The sequence below is a fragment of the Bactrocera neohumeralis genome, chromosome 5, assembly GCF_024586455.1.
Source record: "Bactrocera neohumeralis isolate Rockhampton chromosome 5, APGP_CSIRO_Bneo_wtdbg2-racon-allhic-juicebox.fasta_v2, whole genome shotgun sequence".
In the NCBI taxonomy this organism is placed as follows: domain Eukaryota; kingdom Metazoa; phylum Arthropoda; class Insecta; order Diptera; family Tephritidae; genus Bactrocera; species Bactrocera neohumeralis.
Genome location: NC_065922.1, coordinates 3,586,549 through 3,606,162, shown reverse-complemented (window position 1 = coordinate 3,606,162; position 19,614 = coordinate 3,586,549). Strand labels below are relative to the sequence as shown.

Genomic DNA, 19,614 nt, shown 5'->3' with positions numbered 1-19,614 from the left:
TAACGAAAATGACATGGCAAAGCAGGTGTCTCCCGGGTATGAAATTGCTATTCTATTTAATGTTGCTGTGGCTAATGCACACACGGTTTTTGTTTTGAACACACCGTTATAGCACACACATAGGCAAATCAAAAATAAATACTTAATGTGTGCGAATAAATACTCGTAAAATTTGTGAGAAAAACAAACATCGATAAATGACCTTGTCAAAAGTGGGGAAAAGAGAAAAAATGTGAATAGTGAGTCTGACTGGCACGGAAATTAATGAATTTTAAATGACTTTCCAGTGAAAATAATACAAAAAAACAGATAGAGATCAAACACAACAACACAAAATAAAAAATAAAAAAACAAATAAACAAGTGACAAATAATGACAATAATAATGACAACAAGTGATAAATAATGGAACATTTGCGAAGTGAAAACTCCACATCACTAAGCAACAGCTGAGGCGAAACGTGAAAACAAATAGCAAAACAACAACAACAAAAAAATCAAATAAACGAAAACAATAAACCGCACATTAAATTGTAGTGTTTGAGGTCAGCCAAACAACAAGTGTTCGCCCCATGCCACCGGGGCCAACAACAAGAACAGCAACAACGTTACAAAACTCGCCAACCAACTTGAAGCTTGCCAAAACACGAATTTACGAACTTACCGAACTTAGTTCCCAGCTCCTCCCTGCCAGTGAGTGCGCCACACGGGTGCTCGCACCTAATCGCAATCCCATTAGTGGACACACAGTGCAGCAATGTTTATTTCGTATCTGAACTGCGAAGGCGACAGCGAGAGTAGCCACAGCGACACGATGTCCGTGGAGCAACTGCTGCACGCCGTACGTGAGCAAACCGAGTCCGAGGACGAGAGCAGCGATGACGACGCCGACGACAACGTTGATGGTGGTGGAGATCGCTGTAAGGATGGGGACGATGGCAGTGAGTCTGAATCAAGTCATACTGTCGATTCGACGAACAGCGGTGCACCGCTCCTACGCCGCTTCCGACGCTCGTCCATTGGCATGCAGCGCAAGGCGGCATTTCGTCAGCGGAAAATGGATTCGTTGGGCACGTGGCGGAAGCGGTAAGTGAGATCGATATCAAGCGGAAGGAAGTACTCGCATACGTGCATGGAATATATGCGCGAGCGTGCGCGTATGTGCTTGTGACAGGTGCGAGGTGCTACCTTTGGGTATCAAGACTATTTGTCAATACAAAATCATTAACAAAATATGCACTGCGTGAGATAGAACTTGAGACCTTTGTCATGGGCGGAAAATTTTAAATTAAATTCACTAGTAACTTTCACAAAGGCTTACGGAAATTCAATAATAGTATGAATAAATATTAACCGTTATTTAAGGTGTGTGGTCAGCCCCTTTGCAACCCATCTATGGACATTGGAGAGCACGGTTGCATTTAAATAAGGAAAATATGTGCGAGAGTGCATAGTTTATTGTAAAGAGAACCTTTTTTAAACAATTATGTGGTGCAAATGCCAGCTTGCTCGGAAACGTGCATATTGTGTAATCACTTCCCTTCAAGAAAACTCTGAAAAATTCCGAATTTGCGGAAAGTGTCCGTGACTTAAAAATTTCCTCATACAATTGTCTTACCATTTTAAACAATTGTGTTATGAATTTTTTATCCATATTGGGTAGTCGAAAAAGTTTTTTCGTATTAATAATCAAGTTTCAACTTATTTTTTTATATTTATAATAATAAATAAATAAACAACTATATACCATTTTGGTCGATTTTCCGCTAGAGGCATTATTCCATCAGTGTAAATCGAAATTTCCAGAACGGTAACGAGCGAACTATTGTTGCGCTACACGAATTGATACAGCAACGTCTCCGTAAACTTCACCAGTTTCATTGGTGGGTTGTGTGACATTCTTCCCTTTTTATACCAAAATTTCAAAATATAGCGAATTTCTTCATTATTTTCAGTCATTTTTGAACAGCTATAACTTTTTTTCAACTTTCCCGAACTTAATTTTTTTTTGGTTAAATGAAGCTTAAAATCTCACCTTTCCAACACTATATGTATGGTATGACACAATGTGATTGGTAGCACTGGCGATAAACGACTGCAACGACATCTATTGACAAAATACGAAAAGACTTTTTCGACTACCCAATATTATCCCTATTCGTTATCGAGTTTTCAATTCTAGCTCCGAGTTCTCTTTTGGGTATCACGTTCAAAAAAATTGTTGATGGTGTTGAAATTGATTCTTGGCGATAACAAAACCAATAGTTCTCTCTGATTGTAATAGCTTTTCGTTGGCCTTCACAGCCCGATTCATTACAAACCCGTAGCCATACAGTTAGACAGAGACATCGATATTTTTAGTATCTCTGATATCGTTTATTGAACACTAATTTCAAATTTCGATAGCAATCCCAGAACTTAAGCACCTAAAAACTGATTACAAAACGATTCACACGACGGAAGGTTCCTTCTAGAGGAGAGTGCGACTACTAAAGTAAAAACAAATTTACTACTACTAGAAAATTTCGCGTTCTTACTCACAGAAAAGCTACGAAAGACCGGAAAGCATTGAAAACATAACTAATCCAACCCCCTCCCTCCCCCCTCAATCACTTCTACGCAACGTGAATGTGAAAAAAGTGTCAAATTTATGCAAATCTCATGAAGAAATGCCTGTCAACATGTTGTTGTTAAGATGCACGACAACAGAAATGCTCTTGCATTTTCATGCACACGCAAAAAAGTGCACAAAAGCGAATAAAAAATGGCGACGAGAACACAAGTGGAAGCCGTTTTTGTCAAATCGCATTATTGCAGAGCTGAAGCTATATTTGTGCTAAACAAAAACGACACACACACATATACACCCAAACACACGGTGACAACGGAAAGACATTAGCAATGCGTTGACTGCTGCCGTTGCCGGCGCTGGTGACGATAACTGGCAACATCAACAATAACAAGCGAACACATAAACCAACAATGACGGAATGACGGAGTGACGGACCACTGCCACCCTCACACATTCACAACAATGGCAGATCGTAAGGCTACAGGTTGCATGGCCAACACACATTTATTATGCCGGTGTGTGTGGCTGTGCGCCCTGGCACTTTGACACACACACATACATACATCAAAAGCACTCCGCTGGCAGGCAACTGCTTTTGCCGGCTGTCCGCTTTACCCCTTTGCCCAGTATTCGGCTGTTCGGTTGTCCAACTGTCCATCCGAATGTCCCATTTGCGTGTGTCCCATGAAAGTGGCTCATGTTTCGCATCACATTTCAACGGCTCTGTCATGGCAATGCTCGCATTATTGTGTTTTCTGTTTATTATTTTCCTTTTGTGCAACTTTTAATTTTCACTTTGCCTTCATAAACGACAAAATGTCGTCCAGCGGGCATGAGCGATGAAAAGCGATGAGCTTTTTGTTATTGTTATTGTTGTGCGCAAAGTAATATCTAGCGATGCAATTATGGTAAAATCATATAGGCTTTGGCGTATAAATTTGTGTCAATTTAGAAATACATAAGTAACGGTACTATTTGCTTTAAATACGCATTCAATTAAGGAATGTTAATAATTAGTTTAAAAAAAAGATATAAATTATTTTAAAAATCATTTACTACCTCTTAATCTACAGCATGCATGGCTGCGAGATCTTTCTGACATGAAAACCATTGAATTTCTTGCTCTCAGCAAGATTCCAGTTATATGTAGGGAGTTCAAAATTTTTGACGTATGCCATTTGTCAAATTGTCTGGAAGATAGTAAATTTTTGATATTTATTACTTTCTTTCCACTGTCCAGCTTTCTCTACTCTGCGATTCAAACATCTTAAATGTCCTATCCAACGAATCGACGGGAATCTAAATTAGCCGACTCAGCAGATTTGTAAGCTGCTCGGAGCTGTTCGTCAATACATAAGAGCCCCCTGACGAATATCTCGGGTTTTTCTGCAATACAAAGAACTGGTGTTTCAACTGTTCTAACCATTAATATTGGGTAGTCGAAAAAGTCATTTCGTATTTCTAAACAAAACTCTACTTATTTTTTATATTTATAATAATAAATAAATAAAACAAAATAAACAAAAACTTCTATAACGGAACAGCAACGTCTCCGTTAACTTTGCAAATTTTATTGGTGGCTTGCGTGACATTCTTCCCTTTTTTATACAAAAATTTCAAAATATAGCAAATTTCTTCATTATTTTCACTCATTTTTGAACAGCTGTAACTTTTTTTCAACTTCGTCGAATTTCATTAAATTCTTTTGGTTAAATGAAGCCTAAAATGTCGCTTTTTCAGCACTATATGGTATGACAAAATATGATTGGTAGCATATACGACTGCAACGACATCTACTGACAAAATGCGAAAAGACTCTTTCGACTACCCATAATTCTCTTTGTAGGCATCTCACGACATAAAATATTGTTATAGTTAATTTTCAACATCAAATCGGTATATTTCGAAGCAATGAAGGCAATAACGGTTTTTAGAAAATAAAATCCTTCTTATGGTATTGCAGATTTTAATCGGGGCTTCTGACTCCTCTTCTATATTCACCGTGATTCCAGTATATTATAGATTAGTGTAAAGGATTGTTGTGAGCTTACTGCAAAATCGTTAGCTTTATAATGGGTTGTCAAAAAAGTCTTGCGGTATTTTTATTGATTTTTTTTTTTTTTTATTGAAATTGAAATGAATTTTTGATGACTCATGCCAAGCTCTTGACCGATGCTACGGCTGCTACTATGCCGGTCTCTTTCGACAGATTCAGCGATTTTATCGCAATTTTCGACGGCAGGGCTTCCGGAGCGTGGCGCATCTTCGACCACCTCTACACCAGAACGAAAACGTTGAAACCATCGTTGTGCGGTGGAAATGGAAACTGTATCGCGTCCATAAACTGCACAAATTTTATTGGCGGCTTGAGATGCATTTTTGCCTTTATCGTAGTAGTACTGTAAAATATGCCGTATTTTCTCTTTATTTTGTTCCATGTTTGCGACGCTATAACTCACGAACGACTTAAAGAAACGACAATCAATCAAACACGTGTTAGCGCGTGAAATGAGCTTTCCAAAAAGGTATAGCATGACCCGATGCGACGAATAAAACTAGCACTACGCGCTTTCAGCGCCAACTAGCGAAAATACCGCAAGACTTTTTTGACAACCTAATATTTGGTCAAAGTTTCTATTTCCATAGTTTCTGAATTACGACAGCATACGGCACTATTATAAAAGTTTAAAAAGCATCTCTCGAAAGTTCAAATGGATTTTGATAACCCTTGCAGAAAGTAAACCATAAAACATTTGAGTTTAATTGCCTATTTACGGGCGCTCTATCGCCAATCACACATGCGCATTCATATGAATACGGATAAACACATAATATTTCGGGCAAATTTTTATATAAATACTTATTTGCGGCAATCGGCCAACTTTAAGGCTGAAATGCGGCATGAAAGCACAGTCTTGCAACATTCTTGTCGAACTATTTTAGGGTGTTTTAAGCATTCACAATGTAAATAAGCATGCAATTATTAAAATATTTTCTTTTCTTTTTTTCTTTCTTTGCCATTGCAGACGTTCTGCGTCCGCGAGTAATGCCCGACGGCCGATTCGGATTGTGCCCGACTGGACCGAGAACGCGGTGCAGGGAGAACACTTCTGGAAGCCCACGTCGGCGTCCGGCGACCTTTGCTGCTTGAACGAGGAGTGCATTGTGAGTATTTCAACACACACACACACACACACGCATACATAGACGCGAATATTTCAATTATTATGCACATTTAAATAAAGCATAAATGGTGTTTTAATTGTATTAAAATCAATTATGTGCCGCTACGCTCTCCCATATCTTGGTGCACTCGTTATTTATGGCCCACTGCAGTAACTAATTATGCGAAAATTTTAAAAATAAGCAACGCAATTTGCCGACAGCAGCGCTAATTGAGCTGAGAGCGTTGAATTTAATTAATTGAAATGCTTGTAGAGCGCGAATTCCCACGCAGGCGCAAAACACTTTAAATCAATTACAAAATTGTTGCGTGTAATTCATTTATTGCATGCTTAACGCACATTACGATAACACGCACACACGTGCACACACACACTGACAGCCATCCATTTGCGGAATAAGCGAAACTTTCGCCAAAGTGTGGGCGCTTGTGTGTGTGTGAATGTGACTTATGGCATACGTTAGGATATTTGACATGTTTGTGTGGATGTGTGCCCGCACACATGCTAAACGCTATTATCATTGAATACACACATTCACGGCCACGAGCACTCTTTTCACTTCGCGTCGCGTATACTCATAATCATCATTATTGCAACAAATTCTATTCTCATTCGGCAAATTTGCTCACGCACTGAACGAAAAAAGACATACATACATGTAAGCACACCTGCACACATACATATCTACATGTAAAAGCATATTAGAGCCGACACACACTTGCAAATTTATTACAGTAATATTTTAAGTGGCAAAGTATAAAACACCGGTAGTAGCTACTATGCACCCGTTTAAAATCAGTATAATGTAGTATGTACGCATCCTTTAGATAAAGTAAAAATGTACTATATGTATGAAAATACGTTCTTAGACACTTCTTCAAAAGTCCCTCCAAGTTCTTAATTGTAACGGGAAGGTCATCCGCCTTGCAGTTGCATATTTTTTCCTAGTATCAGATGGAAAAATTCAAATCTACAAAAAGATCTCTTGCAACTTTTTCGTGAACCTAACCGTTTAATAGATATTAACAGTTAAATTTGTCTCCAATGAAAACAAATCATTATAAATCGGAAAATTCATATTTTTTTTATTATTTTGGAATAAATACAACCCAATCCATTTTATAAATGTGTAGCTTTTGAAGAACTTAGAAGAAAATGGTTATCTTATTGGCAACGTTAACGTTTCAAGAGGGTTAATTAGATGAGTTTGTAAATTTTCTTAAATTTAATATTTTTCTCGTGTATCTTTTCAAGCGAAACTAATTGAAATATAAAATTTGCCTTTGCACTTAATAGCACATAAAGTTAATGGTAATAAATGAATTTTCAGCTGCAGAAAGAAAAGTAAATAGTAATACATGCACATCTAATGTATACAGTTTCAGAAAGCGGTCAATCTTAAGGGATCGTCTCACTGTGACCTTCCGAAAAATAACTGATTTTCGCTGTTTTTTTTAATGTTGGAATTAACTAATCGATCCGGCTTTTTAAATAAATAATAAAAGTGTTTTTTATGTTTATTTATTAGGTGTATAATAGCTAAATAAATTGTTGAAATGACACGTTAAAAAAAGGTCCTGTACGATGTCCACAATTGCGACCGCAATTTTGATCTAAAACAAAAATTTCAAAAATATTATTATTCTGTAGGAAAGTCACTATCGCGATAGAGAATAACGTTAAACATATTCTCTCCAAATTGGAGCTAGATATCTTCAAAACTCTTCCTTTTTAAGTAGAAACCGTTTTGAAAAACATCATTCTGAGAAAAACGCGTTTAAAGATTGGAGTCGCTATGTTCCCCATTCTGTTCCCTTTCTACAAGAAACGCTGTAGCGACCGTAATAATTTGAATTTCGGTTTCAAAATTTGAGAAAATGTTTATTACAGTGTATACTATCTAATAACAGAACAAAAAATTGCATTATTTCACACTGAAATGATCTCTTAAGCATACTTATTTTCTGGGAAGTGGTTTTCCATACAAAAAGTTCGTTTAATAAGAGGAATTACTGGGTGAAGTGAAAAAATTAGAAAAAACAGAAAAATACTGTTCGTTGAATATCTTAGAACTATACAATAAATAGAAACTATTTTATAAAAGCTGCCTTAAAATCAATCTGTTTGTATAAAGCGAACAAACTGATGAAACACCCTTTTGCACTCTTAAACACACTAAGTAGCTTTTCTTCTCTCTGAGAGAGTGGTCCGACGAAGGATTTTGTACTTAAGAGGTAAACTACTGTATCAATTGTTTCTTATTTAATATTTTTGTTAAATTTTAATGGTATATTTATGAAAATTTTCGCAATATGCATTAAAAATAATTGTATATTTTTCGAATTAGGCGCAATTTCCGAAGACGCAAAGAAAAAGGTTCAGCACTGCTGAAGTGATTCCGGCCTTTTACGTACTTAAAAAAAATTTATATTAGAAGATATTGTGCTATGGTAAAAAAAAATAGAAATTAAAAAAATGGTGGCGCTTAAAAAATTGTATTTTACCCAAACTTCGGGTAATTTTTAACATGCCATTTCTTGATTTTTTATGAGAAAACTGATAGGCCATTGTAAGGGGAACTACAAACCGAACCTGGAGAAAAATTGATAGTGTTCGGATCATTTGTCTGCGAGTAATCTTTGAAGCAAATTTGAAAAATATAGTTTTGAGAAAAACGCTTTATGTAAAATGTAAACTGATTGAACTGAGCGGCTATATTTTTACGCAAAAGATTTGAGATATCGATAAAAAAATTTACGAATGTAAATTTTGAAGGTATGGACTAAGGCTCTGTAAATTATTCGAATAACCTGAAAAACGATTATTCAAATATTCGGCTTGTACCCGTTCGTATGAATATTAACCAATTAATACTATTTGAATGGTCGTAACATTGCGATAGTTAGTTCGAATATGTAGTTGCTCTGCTGCGAGTGTTCGAGTAAATGAAAATTTTTTGAAATCCAAGCAACTTTTATTTTTGCTTGTTTTAAATTTGTGATTGTAATGCCAATAACGCAAATTGCAAATTTTCTATAAATTTATATACGTAGACAAAATTTGTAGAAGTTGGACGTTTACTATTCCAATAGTCGACAACGAATGGTTGAATCGAATATTCGACACCTTACGACCATTCGGATACTGCAAACCGAATATTATTCTTCGAATAATGTCCTATCCGGTTAATCGGATTAATCGATTAGTCGAATACCAAGAGCTTTAGTATGGACTATCAATATACGCAAGAATATAAAACCATTTTTTTTTTTTGAATTTTCATGCTAGATGTGCGCCTTATCGACGTCCAATAGTTGGTCATTTGATAATTCGCTTCAAGCACGTACATTTAAGAAAAGTTTGTCTTCTGTGCAGAAAGTATACAAACCTCAATTTTAAGTTTCAATACGCGCAGACTTTTTTTTAATTATTTCAATTTGAAATAGTATAAAAATTAAATTAATATTTTTAAATTGCCTGCTTTCGATTTTAAGCTTCCTTATTCACGATAAATTAATTTCTTTTTTAAAGTGAATTTGTTTTTAATATTTTTTTGGTAAATTAAAATGTTAAATATGTGCAAATGGTCATGTTTAATATTGCCATTACTCATTGGCATTCGCTATCATACCACTATTTATATATAATTATAATAAGCCTGTATTAAAGAATTAAAACACCATAAAGTTGCTTTAAGCTAATTATCGTGTAATGTACCGTTTCGCGGTGTATGTAACTTTTCGCGGTCAAAAATCAACTCATCGATTTTAAAACCTTTTCACATTCACTTATTTACCACCACAAATGCACACACTCATATGTGCTTTGCCCTGTGTTTTATGTACCAACACATACGCCTTCATATATGCATTGAAGTGGGCTTTATGCATCGGCATTAAAGTGTGTCATTTCATCTACAGTATTCATTTAATATTATTATAATTATTAATTCGTTTTCCTTTTTGTATAACAGAAAAGTGGTCAACGCATGAAGTGCTCGGCTTGCCAATTAATTGCGCATCAAAATTGCATTCCAATCGTCAATGAAAAGACTCAATTAGCGTGTAAGCCAACATTTCGGGACGTGGGCGTAAGACAATACCGGGAGCAGTCCACGACGCACCATCACTGGGTGCATCGCAAAATGGAGAAGGGCAAGTGCAAGCAGTGCGGCAAGGTGAGTGCAATCACCGCAAATATAGATTTAATTAATTTCACAAGCACACACACTCAACAACACACCATTTATGAGTATGTGAAGCCGTGAAATATTTACGAGTAGCGAGCTCAAAAGCTTTTAAGCGAAATAATTAATTTAAAATAGGAAATTAATTCCGACACAGCTTCTCTTTAATGCGGCAACTTGTCTCGGCCATGCAGGGCAATTAATAGTCTCTAGCTAATTTGAAGTACTTCTCAATATTCTACTAGCATTAGCAAACCAACAGCTGAGTATATTTATTACTACTTACAAGTATTACTACAGCTTGCATAGATATCAGCATATCTCTCGCCTTGCGAAATGCTCCATGTCCATGGCTTCTCTACACGTACGTCGGATTGCATGGAATTTCATAATAAACGCCCCTTAATGGCATCGATACCATCATAAATAGCATATTGAATAATAATGCATAGCAGGTAGTCAAAATTTAAGACAACAGCAACAACAAAACAGTTTAACAATGTACATGCAGCCAGAGCGTCGAAGGATATAGCACATAACTCGGTGTATTGGAAAAGCTGGCACGTCCATGCTGTCCGACCTTTTGTGCCATAGTGCCGATTAAACATGTCCGGTAGCAGCAACAAAAACAACTAGGGCAACTTACGGCATAGTACGGAAATCCTGGTGCGACTTGAAGCAACTTACACGGTAGCAGTTGGAACAAGAAGAAGAATGCCACTGGGAATAAGAGGCTAACACTAACAGCTAACGGCCAACAGCGGTTAGGAAAATAAAAACATACATACATACACACGATAGCATTATAACATTCGAGGAAACTATTTCTGATAAGAAATGTGTAAAGCTTCTGCAGCGATGTTGTTTGAGAATTTTCAAATATTTCATTTTTAAGTTATGTAGATTTTTTTTATTAATTAGGGGACTCACAATTTGTAATAACCCTTCGTAAAACCATACACTTGTTTAAAAAAATTGTTTTTGGATTACATACAACAAAATATATCTATATACGTTTCATTATACATATATACATACAGGTAGTCGAAAAAGTCTTTTCGTATTTCTAATCAAACTTTAACCTATTTTTTATATATATAATAATAAATAAATAATTAATATTCTGCCATTTTTCTAATAGAGAGATTATTCCGTCAGTGTAAAACTTTCATCAGTGTAAATCGAAATTTCGAAATTTCCAGTTGTGCTACACGAACCGATAAAAAATTTCAAAATATAGCGAATTTCTCCATTATTTTCACTCATTTTTGAACAGCTGTAACTTTTTTTCAATTTCCCCGAATTTAGTTTTTTTTTGGTTAAATGAAGCTGAAAATCTTACCTTTCCAACACTATATGGTATGACATAATGTGATTGATAGCACTGGAGATATACGACTGCAACGACATCTACTGACAAAATACGAAAAAACTTTTTCGACTACCCAATATATCTGCATAGGCTAGGTTCTTATACGCCGCTAAGAAATTCTCTCGAAGTAAGAAATCTTAGTTGCATCAGAAAGGTTTTACTTCTTACAGATCCATATTTTTTCTTATTTTCAGAAAGAAAAATTCAAATCTCGCGTTCAACTACTTGAAAAATATTTTGTTTCATAGGTTTTGTAGAGAATTGAATACTCTTCAAAGAAAGTTTATAACGATTTTCGTAAGCCTGACCGTTTGAACGATATTAACGGTTGAAGTTTGATTATTTTAAAACACATTTTTCGTTTCTCATGTATTTCATAATTCAATAATAAAAATCATTGTAAATCGGAAAACGGTTTGTTTTGTAATTTTTCGATTAATTTAAGCTTTAAGTGTGCCCTAGTTGTGCTGCAGAGAAACGTGATTTTCATTTGGACGACATAGTTGTGAATTTTACGACGCGTCTTAATTTCATTATATTGATGGTTTCATACAAAAATAGTACGAAAAGCCACGCCATGCGACCATAAAAAGCTGCAAGATAGTAAACTCGAAGTTTATGACATGTTAGGTCCCATCTTCTCTTCTATTTTAAATGAGCAATTTTTACTGCTTCCAAAGAAAGAAATCTATAAACATTTCAGTGTTTAAAAACTATAATAACTACTGCAAAGCAAAACCCTTGCTACTGACATCACTTATAGCAGGGTTCTGAAAGGCTTGACTACTCATGATTTCTTTACGCAGTCTGATTTTCAATTGAACATATTTATTGTTGCTTTTGCAGGCTGTCCAGGGTAAACTGTTTGGTTCCAAGGAGATAGTGGCACTGTCCTGCGCCTGGTGTCACGAAGTCTACCACAACAAGGAGTCCTGCTTTAATCAAGCCAAAATCGGCGAAGAGTGCACTTTGGGTAAGTTTCTAAAATCATAAAAATAAAAAAAAAACAATTGAATTACCAGAAATGGCACTAAACAATGGCGATATATTCGTACAACACTCTCTGGTGTTTTGTTTCCAAACAAATAATTGCCTGTCATTTCAGTTGCTAACAATTCATTTCTGAATCAATTTTGCATCAAAAATACATTAAATAAATGTCCAAGCTATCGAAGTGTTTTCAGCTAAATCTATGCTCCGTCACTTTCAAAAGTTTATGGCACTTGTCCAGGAAGTGTTTGAGGATATGTGAGCGTGCAGGGAAAATATTGTCGAGTGTTGCACTTAATGCAGTGCTTGCGTGCTTGTGGGCCACTTAAAAATTCCATTTAATTACACAAATCCGACACCACGCACGCTGCCGTAGTGGCAAAACACCAACGAATGCCTGCATGTGCGTCTATGTATATACATACTTGTATATGTAAGACTGAAGAAAGACAAACTTGTAGAAAGGTAAACTTTGCTTCAAAAGCGTGCATTGTGTTGCAAGTGCTGCAACGCAATTGGTCTGAAGAAACAAGTGCATATATGTGTGTATGTAAATATGTGGATATGTAGAATGAAATTTTCTGAAATCTTCCATTTCAGTCTTTACTCATTCAGCACTGCAACGTAATGAGGCAACTTTTCCGTTCAATAGCGGTGACAACAAGTAAATTGTTGCAATTGCGTACATGTCTTTGTCATTATTTTCCATTGTTCAAAATTTGCGAAGTCAGTATGCTTTCAAACAAACGCACAGATAATTAACTAAGCCTTTGGTTACAGCTTTCTTCGCCGCCAGCGAAAATCTGTGTAAAAAATGGCAGATGATTAATGAGTTGAATTATATAATAAACCCAACTTCTTGGAAATATTTTATTCAAATCAAAGTAATATGCATGTAATTTAATTTTATGACACCCGTAAAAATTATTCGCTGAAAGAATTATTTATAATTTGAATCACTCTAGACAAAATTCAATTTACTATAGATAACTTTAATTTTGAAATGTTACTCATACGCCACCGCGCTCTGTGCTATAAGATTATCGCCCTCCCTCATTCATCACTTTATCGATCACACTATAATTAAGTTAATGCACTCAACATTAGCAATTTGAGGCAAACAACGGATGTTGCTCATACGCCATGGCGAGCCAATTAAAATTAAACTGCTGCTCAAAAGGCAAATACTATAGCCATCCATCGCCAATTTACAAATATTTCTCCATGTCACTACGGTCGAAATTATTTAACACAGACATATATATATATATATACATATGTATATATGCCTGCTCAAGAGCAAAGCTACTCAAATTTTGTGTGGCGAGCTCCTCTGAGTGCAATTTATTCATCAATTTGACAAATATTGTATCGTTAGGATAGTTGAGTTCCGACGTTTCTTCAAAAGCCGCAAGGTAATCAATTACATTGCCGAATTGAAATGGAATATACAGATACGGGCAAAATCAACTCCCTCCGTCGATGTTTAATCAAGTGCAAAGTACAAGGACCACCCGAATTGCTAAGCAGAGCTTTATTACGCCGATTCAAATGGAATCATCCTGCGAAATGAATATGCGAGTCAAAGCAATGGCACCAAATGCTTCAAGTTTAGATACATACGTATGTAACAGTAAATTTCTCAGTCCAAATATGTATAGCACTTAAACCAAACCACTGATGCAAGCCATTTTCATATTTCCCCCATGTTGGGATTGATAATTTAATACGTTCCCTGCTATTTTTGGTTTGCCCCACGGTCATCGGTCCACAGTAATCGTTGCCCAGCTAACCACCACCGCACGACGACTAAGCAGCTAAGTCGTTTATCGTATTATAACCGTTACTTCAAGCTCAAGCATTGGTAGCCGTAAATGCGTCCGCTCAACACGTTCGAGAACGCAGCAGTGCCAAAACAAAGGCACCAGAAATCTTAAGAGCGGCCAAAATTGTGTGCATGTGTGTGTGCTTAGAGCTAAGAGGTACTATCGGTTAGGTGTGCACATGCAGCATACATGTATCGTGTATGCAGTTGCATGTGTGTGTCCTTCAACTTCGATTACACTCGGTGTCATCAGCAAGCAAATCTGCTCGAAATTAGTATGAGCTGCTCTGCCGCAGCAGGTGCGGCAAAGCATTGAGAGCGGCGATGAGGGGGATTACTGAAGTATTTGCGGATATAGTATTTCCGATTGCATTTACGATTTGTAAAATACTCAGCTTTATTACTTTGCAGTGTGAAAATCTTATTACCACATGCACACAATGCAATTGTGAGCATTTTCTTGGGAAATTGGAAAATTCAGCTCTCTCAGCCCACAGCTCGCACAAGCTAAACGCTGGCAGAACAAACTCGTGTGACTGGGGGAAAAAAAGCTTGGTCATTTCTCGTCCTTGATTTGAAGGGATGAAGTCTGTACTTTCTTTGGGCTGAACAAGAGGGTTCGAGCATTTAACACTTTTTGCTCTAAGCTTCACTGGGTCTAAAGTACACCTGCAATACAATTATATTGCCAGTGTAAGAACCAAATAAACAGTGATACCGAAAATTAGTACTTCAATCTATGATACCGAGCGAAATTGTTTTTTTCTTGGCTCAGCTGTAGGAAATTTGAAAAAGTATCACTTTTTAACTTCCGAAAACATTTTAGAATCCGCTCACAGTCGTTTTGTCATATTTTCCGCAAATTGAGCACCAAAAACACTCTTTATATATTACAGGCAATTACGCGCCAATTATCGTGCCACCGTCTTGGATCGTCAAGTTGCCCACTAAAGGTAATTTTAAATCCTCCATACGAGTGAACAACAAGACCAATGTGACCATAACCAGCAGTAAGAAGAAGGGTGCGAGTAAACGGCAAAAGCAAAAGGAAGAGAAGAAAGAGCCGCGCGCTTTCATCGTGAAGCCGATACCATCGCCCGACGTAATACCCGTGATTGTGTTCATCAATCCCAAGTCGGGCGGCAATCAAGGTGTCAAGCTGTTGGGTAAATTCCAACATCTGCTGAACCCTCGACAAGTTTTCGACTTAACACAAGGTGGTCCAAAGATGGGGTAAGTACACGGCGATCTGCGGCCATAATCAGCTGCTAATTATTTATTTCTGCTTCGTTTAATCGCAGTTTGGAGCTATTTCGGAAAGCGCCTAACTTGCGCGTCTTAGCGTGTGGCGGTGACGGAACCGTAGGTTGGGTACTCTCTGTGCTGGACATGTTGAACCCACCCATAACGCCGGCGCCAGCTGTTGGTGTGCTGCCCTTAGGTACTGGCAATGATCTCGCTCGCGCTCTCGGTTGGGGTGGTGTAAGTATGCTGAATAGCGCTCTGCCCTTGACAAACTAAACACATGCTTCAACTTACTCTCCCGTAGGGCTACACCGATGAGCCGGTCAGTAAGATATTGCGAGAAATCGGCATGTCCCAGTGTGTGCTGATGGATCGCTGGCGTCTGAATGTCACGCCCAACCGTGAGGTGGAAGACGACAATGTAAGCCGCAGCAAGGACAATGTTCCGTTAAATGTGATCAATAACTATTACTCCTTCGGTGTCGATGCGCACATCGCACTCGAATTCCACGAGGCGCGCGAAGCGCATCCAGAGCGCTTCAACTCGCGTCTGCGCAACAAGATGTACTACGGTCAAATGGGCGGCAAAGATCTGATCTTGCGACAGTATCGGAATCTCTCGCAGTGGGTGACGCTCGAGTGCGACGGCCAGGATTTCACGGGTAAACTGCGCGACGCCGGCTGTCATGCAGTGCTCTTCCTAAACATTGGCAGGTGAGTTCACTGCACTTTTCTAGCAGAGAACTCTTGCACTTACGGTGCACATTGCATGTCATTAGTGGTACATTAAAGGTGTTATGGCTGCAAATAAAAATAAATTCTAGATTTAAGCTTTCCGGCGGACGGTCGTCTATCGTACCCCAGACAGCGGCAATTGCAATCACTTAGCCATAAATTGCACACCTTTTTTAAGTGCTCCCTTGGACATGCAAGTGTGCATTAGATACATATCTGCACCGGCACTCCTATGTTTCCTATATTACAACTTTGTTGTCTTTTATTTCTCTCTTTCTTCACCGATATTCCAAACATGCATTGCACGCCCTTAGCTATGGCGGCGGCACCCATCCCTGGAACGATTCGTTCGGCCAATCCAAGCCAGCCATCGATGACGGCATGTTAGAGGTGGTCGGCCTGACCACTTACCAGCTGCCCATGCTGCAGGCCGGCTTGCACGGCACCTGCATATGCCAGTGTCGGTCGGCGCGCATCGTCACCAAGAAGACAATCCCGATGCAGGTGGACGGCGAGGCGTGCCGCGTGAAGCCATCAATTATCGAAATGAGTTTGCTGAACAAAGCGGTTATGCTGGCCAAACGCAAACACGGACGCGGCGATGTACAGTAAGTACAAACAATGTCTTTCTAATATGTAAACTTATATGTCTCTCTTTCTAATCACTTTTGTGCTCAAAACTTGCGCTTTAAGTATAATATTAGTGTGATTTCAGTGAAAAGTATTTATCTAAATGATATAATGACGGTTTTGCCATCTCTGTAGCGAAGTTTTATTCCGAAATTTGCAATTCTAAAAATATAAATATCAGCATTTATCCGTTGTTTTTGTAATATCAGCTAAAGCTTTTCAAACAAGTTTTGGTCGAAGTTCTGACTAAACTCATCTCTTTCAAAAAGAAAACTCGTTTGTTCTAAACAGCTTCGCGAATTTGCTTCAGATGGCGATAGCTTAGCTGCTAGTTCACAGTCTAATAGCCTTGACAAACGGTACCGTTAATCCGGATCAACTGCGCACTTAATCAGATCCAAATTTGTGGGTGACGAACGGCAGCTTCTTGTTTTATTATTGAAAATTTTAAAAAAATTTCGCGAACCTCTCAAGCCAATTTCGATTGCAACAACATAACTTAGATTGAGAGAAAACACTGTTTTTTTCAACATTACGATCAAATAAATGAGCATTAACAATATTAATAGTAATAATAATACTTCCAAAGCGTTTCACTAACAGCATTTTACTATACATTTACATCAGAGTGAACCCATTGGAGAAACTACATTTAACGATTTTGCGCATCACGATGCAACAATACGAGCAATATCACTACGACAAAGACATGTTGCGCAAATTGGCCAATAAATTGGGCAAAATGGAGATCGAGTCGCAGTGCGATTTGGAACAGGTGCGCAACATGCTCAACGCCAAATTCGAGGAATCGATCACATACCCGAAGGTATCGCAAGATTGGTGCTTCATCGATTGTGAGTACTTGCACGCTAGTTAGCTAAAAAGCTGCATTTCCAAACAAGTTACAAAAGTATTGAAATATTTCTTTTTTTTTTTCTTTTTTGTCTCTTGCAGCCTGCACCGCGGAGCACTACTTCCGCATCGATCGCGCCCAAGAGCATCTGCACTACATTTGTGATATCGCCATCGACGAGCTGTACATTCTGGACCACGAAGCCGCCACCATGCCGCAAACGCCTGACCAGGAGCGCTCCTTCTCTGCCTACTCACAGCGGATTGGCGCACAAAACGAGCGCCGCAATATGGATCAGCAAGGGCGCTCTGGCAGCACCGGTACGCAATTACCCTACATAAGTAAACGCATGTTTTGCAATTATTATTACCGCAAGAAGCGGTTCGAATTGTAAAGCGACAAAGCGATGCAATCTCATATTTATGTACATAGCAATTTGTTTTTTTGATGGGGAACCTTTAGTGACGCCAAAGTCAAATAAAAAATGCGTGAATGGGAATATATTCATATAAGAGGTGCAAAAATGGTGCAATTTTGTTGTTATAAAAATATTGAGCAATATAATAGTTACAAATAATACTTGTAAATTAAATAATTTAGTGTGCATGTAACTGTGTGTCCTTTGTTCGAACCAGAAATTAAATTTTCAATTATTTTCCTTGGGTGCTTCCTTTTTCTTATGATTTAGTTATGTTTTTTTCTCCTCATAGCTAGTCATTTAATATTATTAATACGGAATATTCCTTTTTTATTGAGTTAAGTCCAGCAAGAACCGAATATTAAACGTTCTCTTTAATTATAAATATAGTTTTCGAAAAGTCCGATAGAAATTTTTATTAAAAAAGGGAGTATACACCTTTTTATTCTGAATGATAAAATATTAATATTTGATTTGGCAATTTTTCAACTGAAATTAAGTAGACCGCCAATATATTTTCATTTCAAGTGACCATTAAGTTACGAGTTTTGAAATGTCTTTACTCTTAATAAGAATTTACAACCCTAATGGGATCAGTGGCCGTATACTGGTTCAGCAGTTACCTTCCAAAAGTTAATTTGGGAAATTATTTTCAAGTTTGTCCAACGAAAAGGCCGAAAAATAGTCTTATTATCGAGCTAGCCTCCTTCAAGTTACTTAGATATTTTCCTCAAAGCAAGTTTTTTTTCATTTCTGAGCCATACTTGTTATTGTTATTAAATATATTCCTCCATTGCATTATACTTTGCTTGCTTAAGTTATGTTTGCGATATTTCCTTAACTGTATGTAACTGTAATTGTGTAAGTAGTATTAGCGAACTATTAACCTTCAAAAACAAAAAAAAACAAAAATCGAAAGGATTTCAGAATACAGCTTAGTCCTTGCCGCATAAATGTAAGTACCATTATGCATACAAATATAAAGCGAAGCAGCCATTTATACTCACATACGCAGGTGCAATATTTCCTACGTGCATACATACAAACATACTTCTAGCGCAACTTATATTGACAGCAAAGACTAAACCGTATTCCGATATCTTCGCGCCACCAACAAAAGTTAATCCAAAAATAAAAACTAAAACTCAAAATTAAACCAAAAATTCCCAAACTTAACACACTGTGCACAAAGATAATTATCACAAATGGTATGTTGACTGCATGGAAGGCATTTCCATTCTTTTTCGTATTCCAAACTTGTATTTATTTTTAGTGATAGCAATAATGATACATTTATTTGTTTGTATATAACATTCTTATTTGATTGCGCATTTGTGGGATGAGCGGATATTAATTGAGGTTATTTTCGATTTTTATGTCTCAAAAAATATTTTCGAAATGCATATGTATACAAAGACGATGATTTGCAAATCGGAAAACCCATCAAAGTTATGAAATGGAAGAGGTAAAGGGCGCATCCATATTCCTACATAATATTTCATTCATGCCACCTAAAATGCTAAACATTTTCTTTGCTGCAAAGCAAATTTCCAACTCTCATTCGTAAATTCACAACTTTGAAAATACAAAACACCTTTTCTCTT

The 19,614-nt window shown here is 37.2% G+C and overlaps 1 protein-coding gene across 5 annotated transcripts in view; it reads left to right on the top strand.

Annotated features, from left to right (window-relative positions):
* The window catches only part of LOC126760632 (eye-specific diacylglycerol kinase), a 213,050-nt gene that overhangs the window by 187,953 nt on the left and 5,483 nt on the right, over positions 1-19,614 (top strand). For 3 of the 5 annotated variants that reach the window (XM_050476412.1, XM_050476411.1, XM_050476413.1), the window contains exons 5-14: positions 5,598-5,736; positions 9,730-9,933; positions 12,161-12,287; positions 15,026-15,362; positions 15,431-15,611; positions 15,679-16,088; positions 16,424-16,717; positions 17,367-17,593; positions 17,694-17,912; positions 19,427-19,475. In XM_050476412.1, coding sequence (XP_050332369.1) covers positions 5,598-5,736; positions 9,730-9,933; positions 12,161-12,287; positions 15,026-15,362; positions 15,431-15,611; positions 15,679-16,088; positions 16,424-16,717; positions 17,367-17,593; positions 17,694-17,912; positions 19,427-19,475 — 2,187 coding nt within the window. Of the gene's footprint in view, positions 1-406; positions 1,086-5,597; positions 5,737-9,729; positions 9,934-12,160; positions 12,288-15,025; positions 15,363-15,430; positions 15,612-15,678; positions 16,089-16,423; positions 16,718-17,366; positions 17,594-17,693; positions 17,913-19,426; positions 19,476-19,614 lie in introns of those variants that run through there. The other 2 variants (XM_050476415.1, XM_050476414.1) reach the window with 2 other exon arrangements.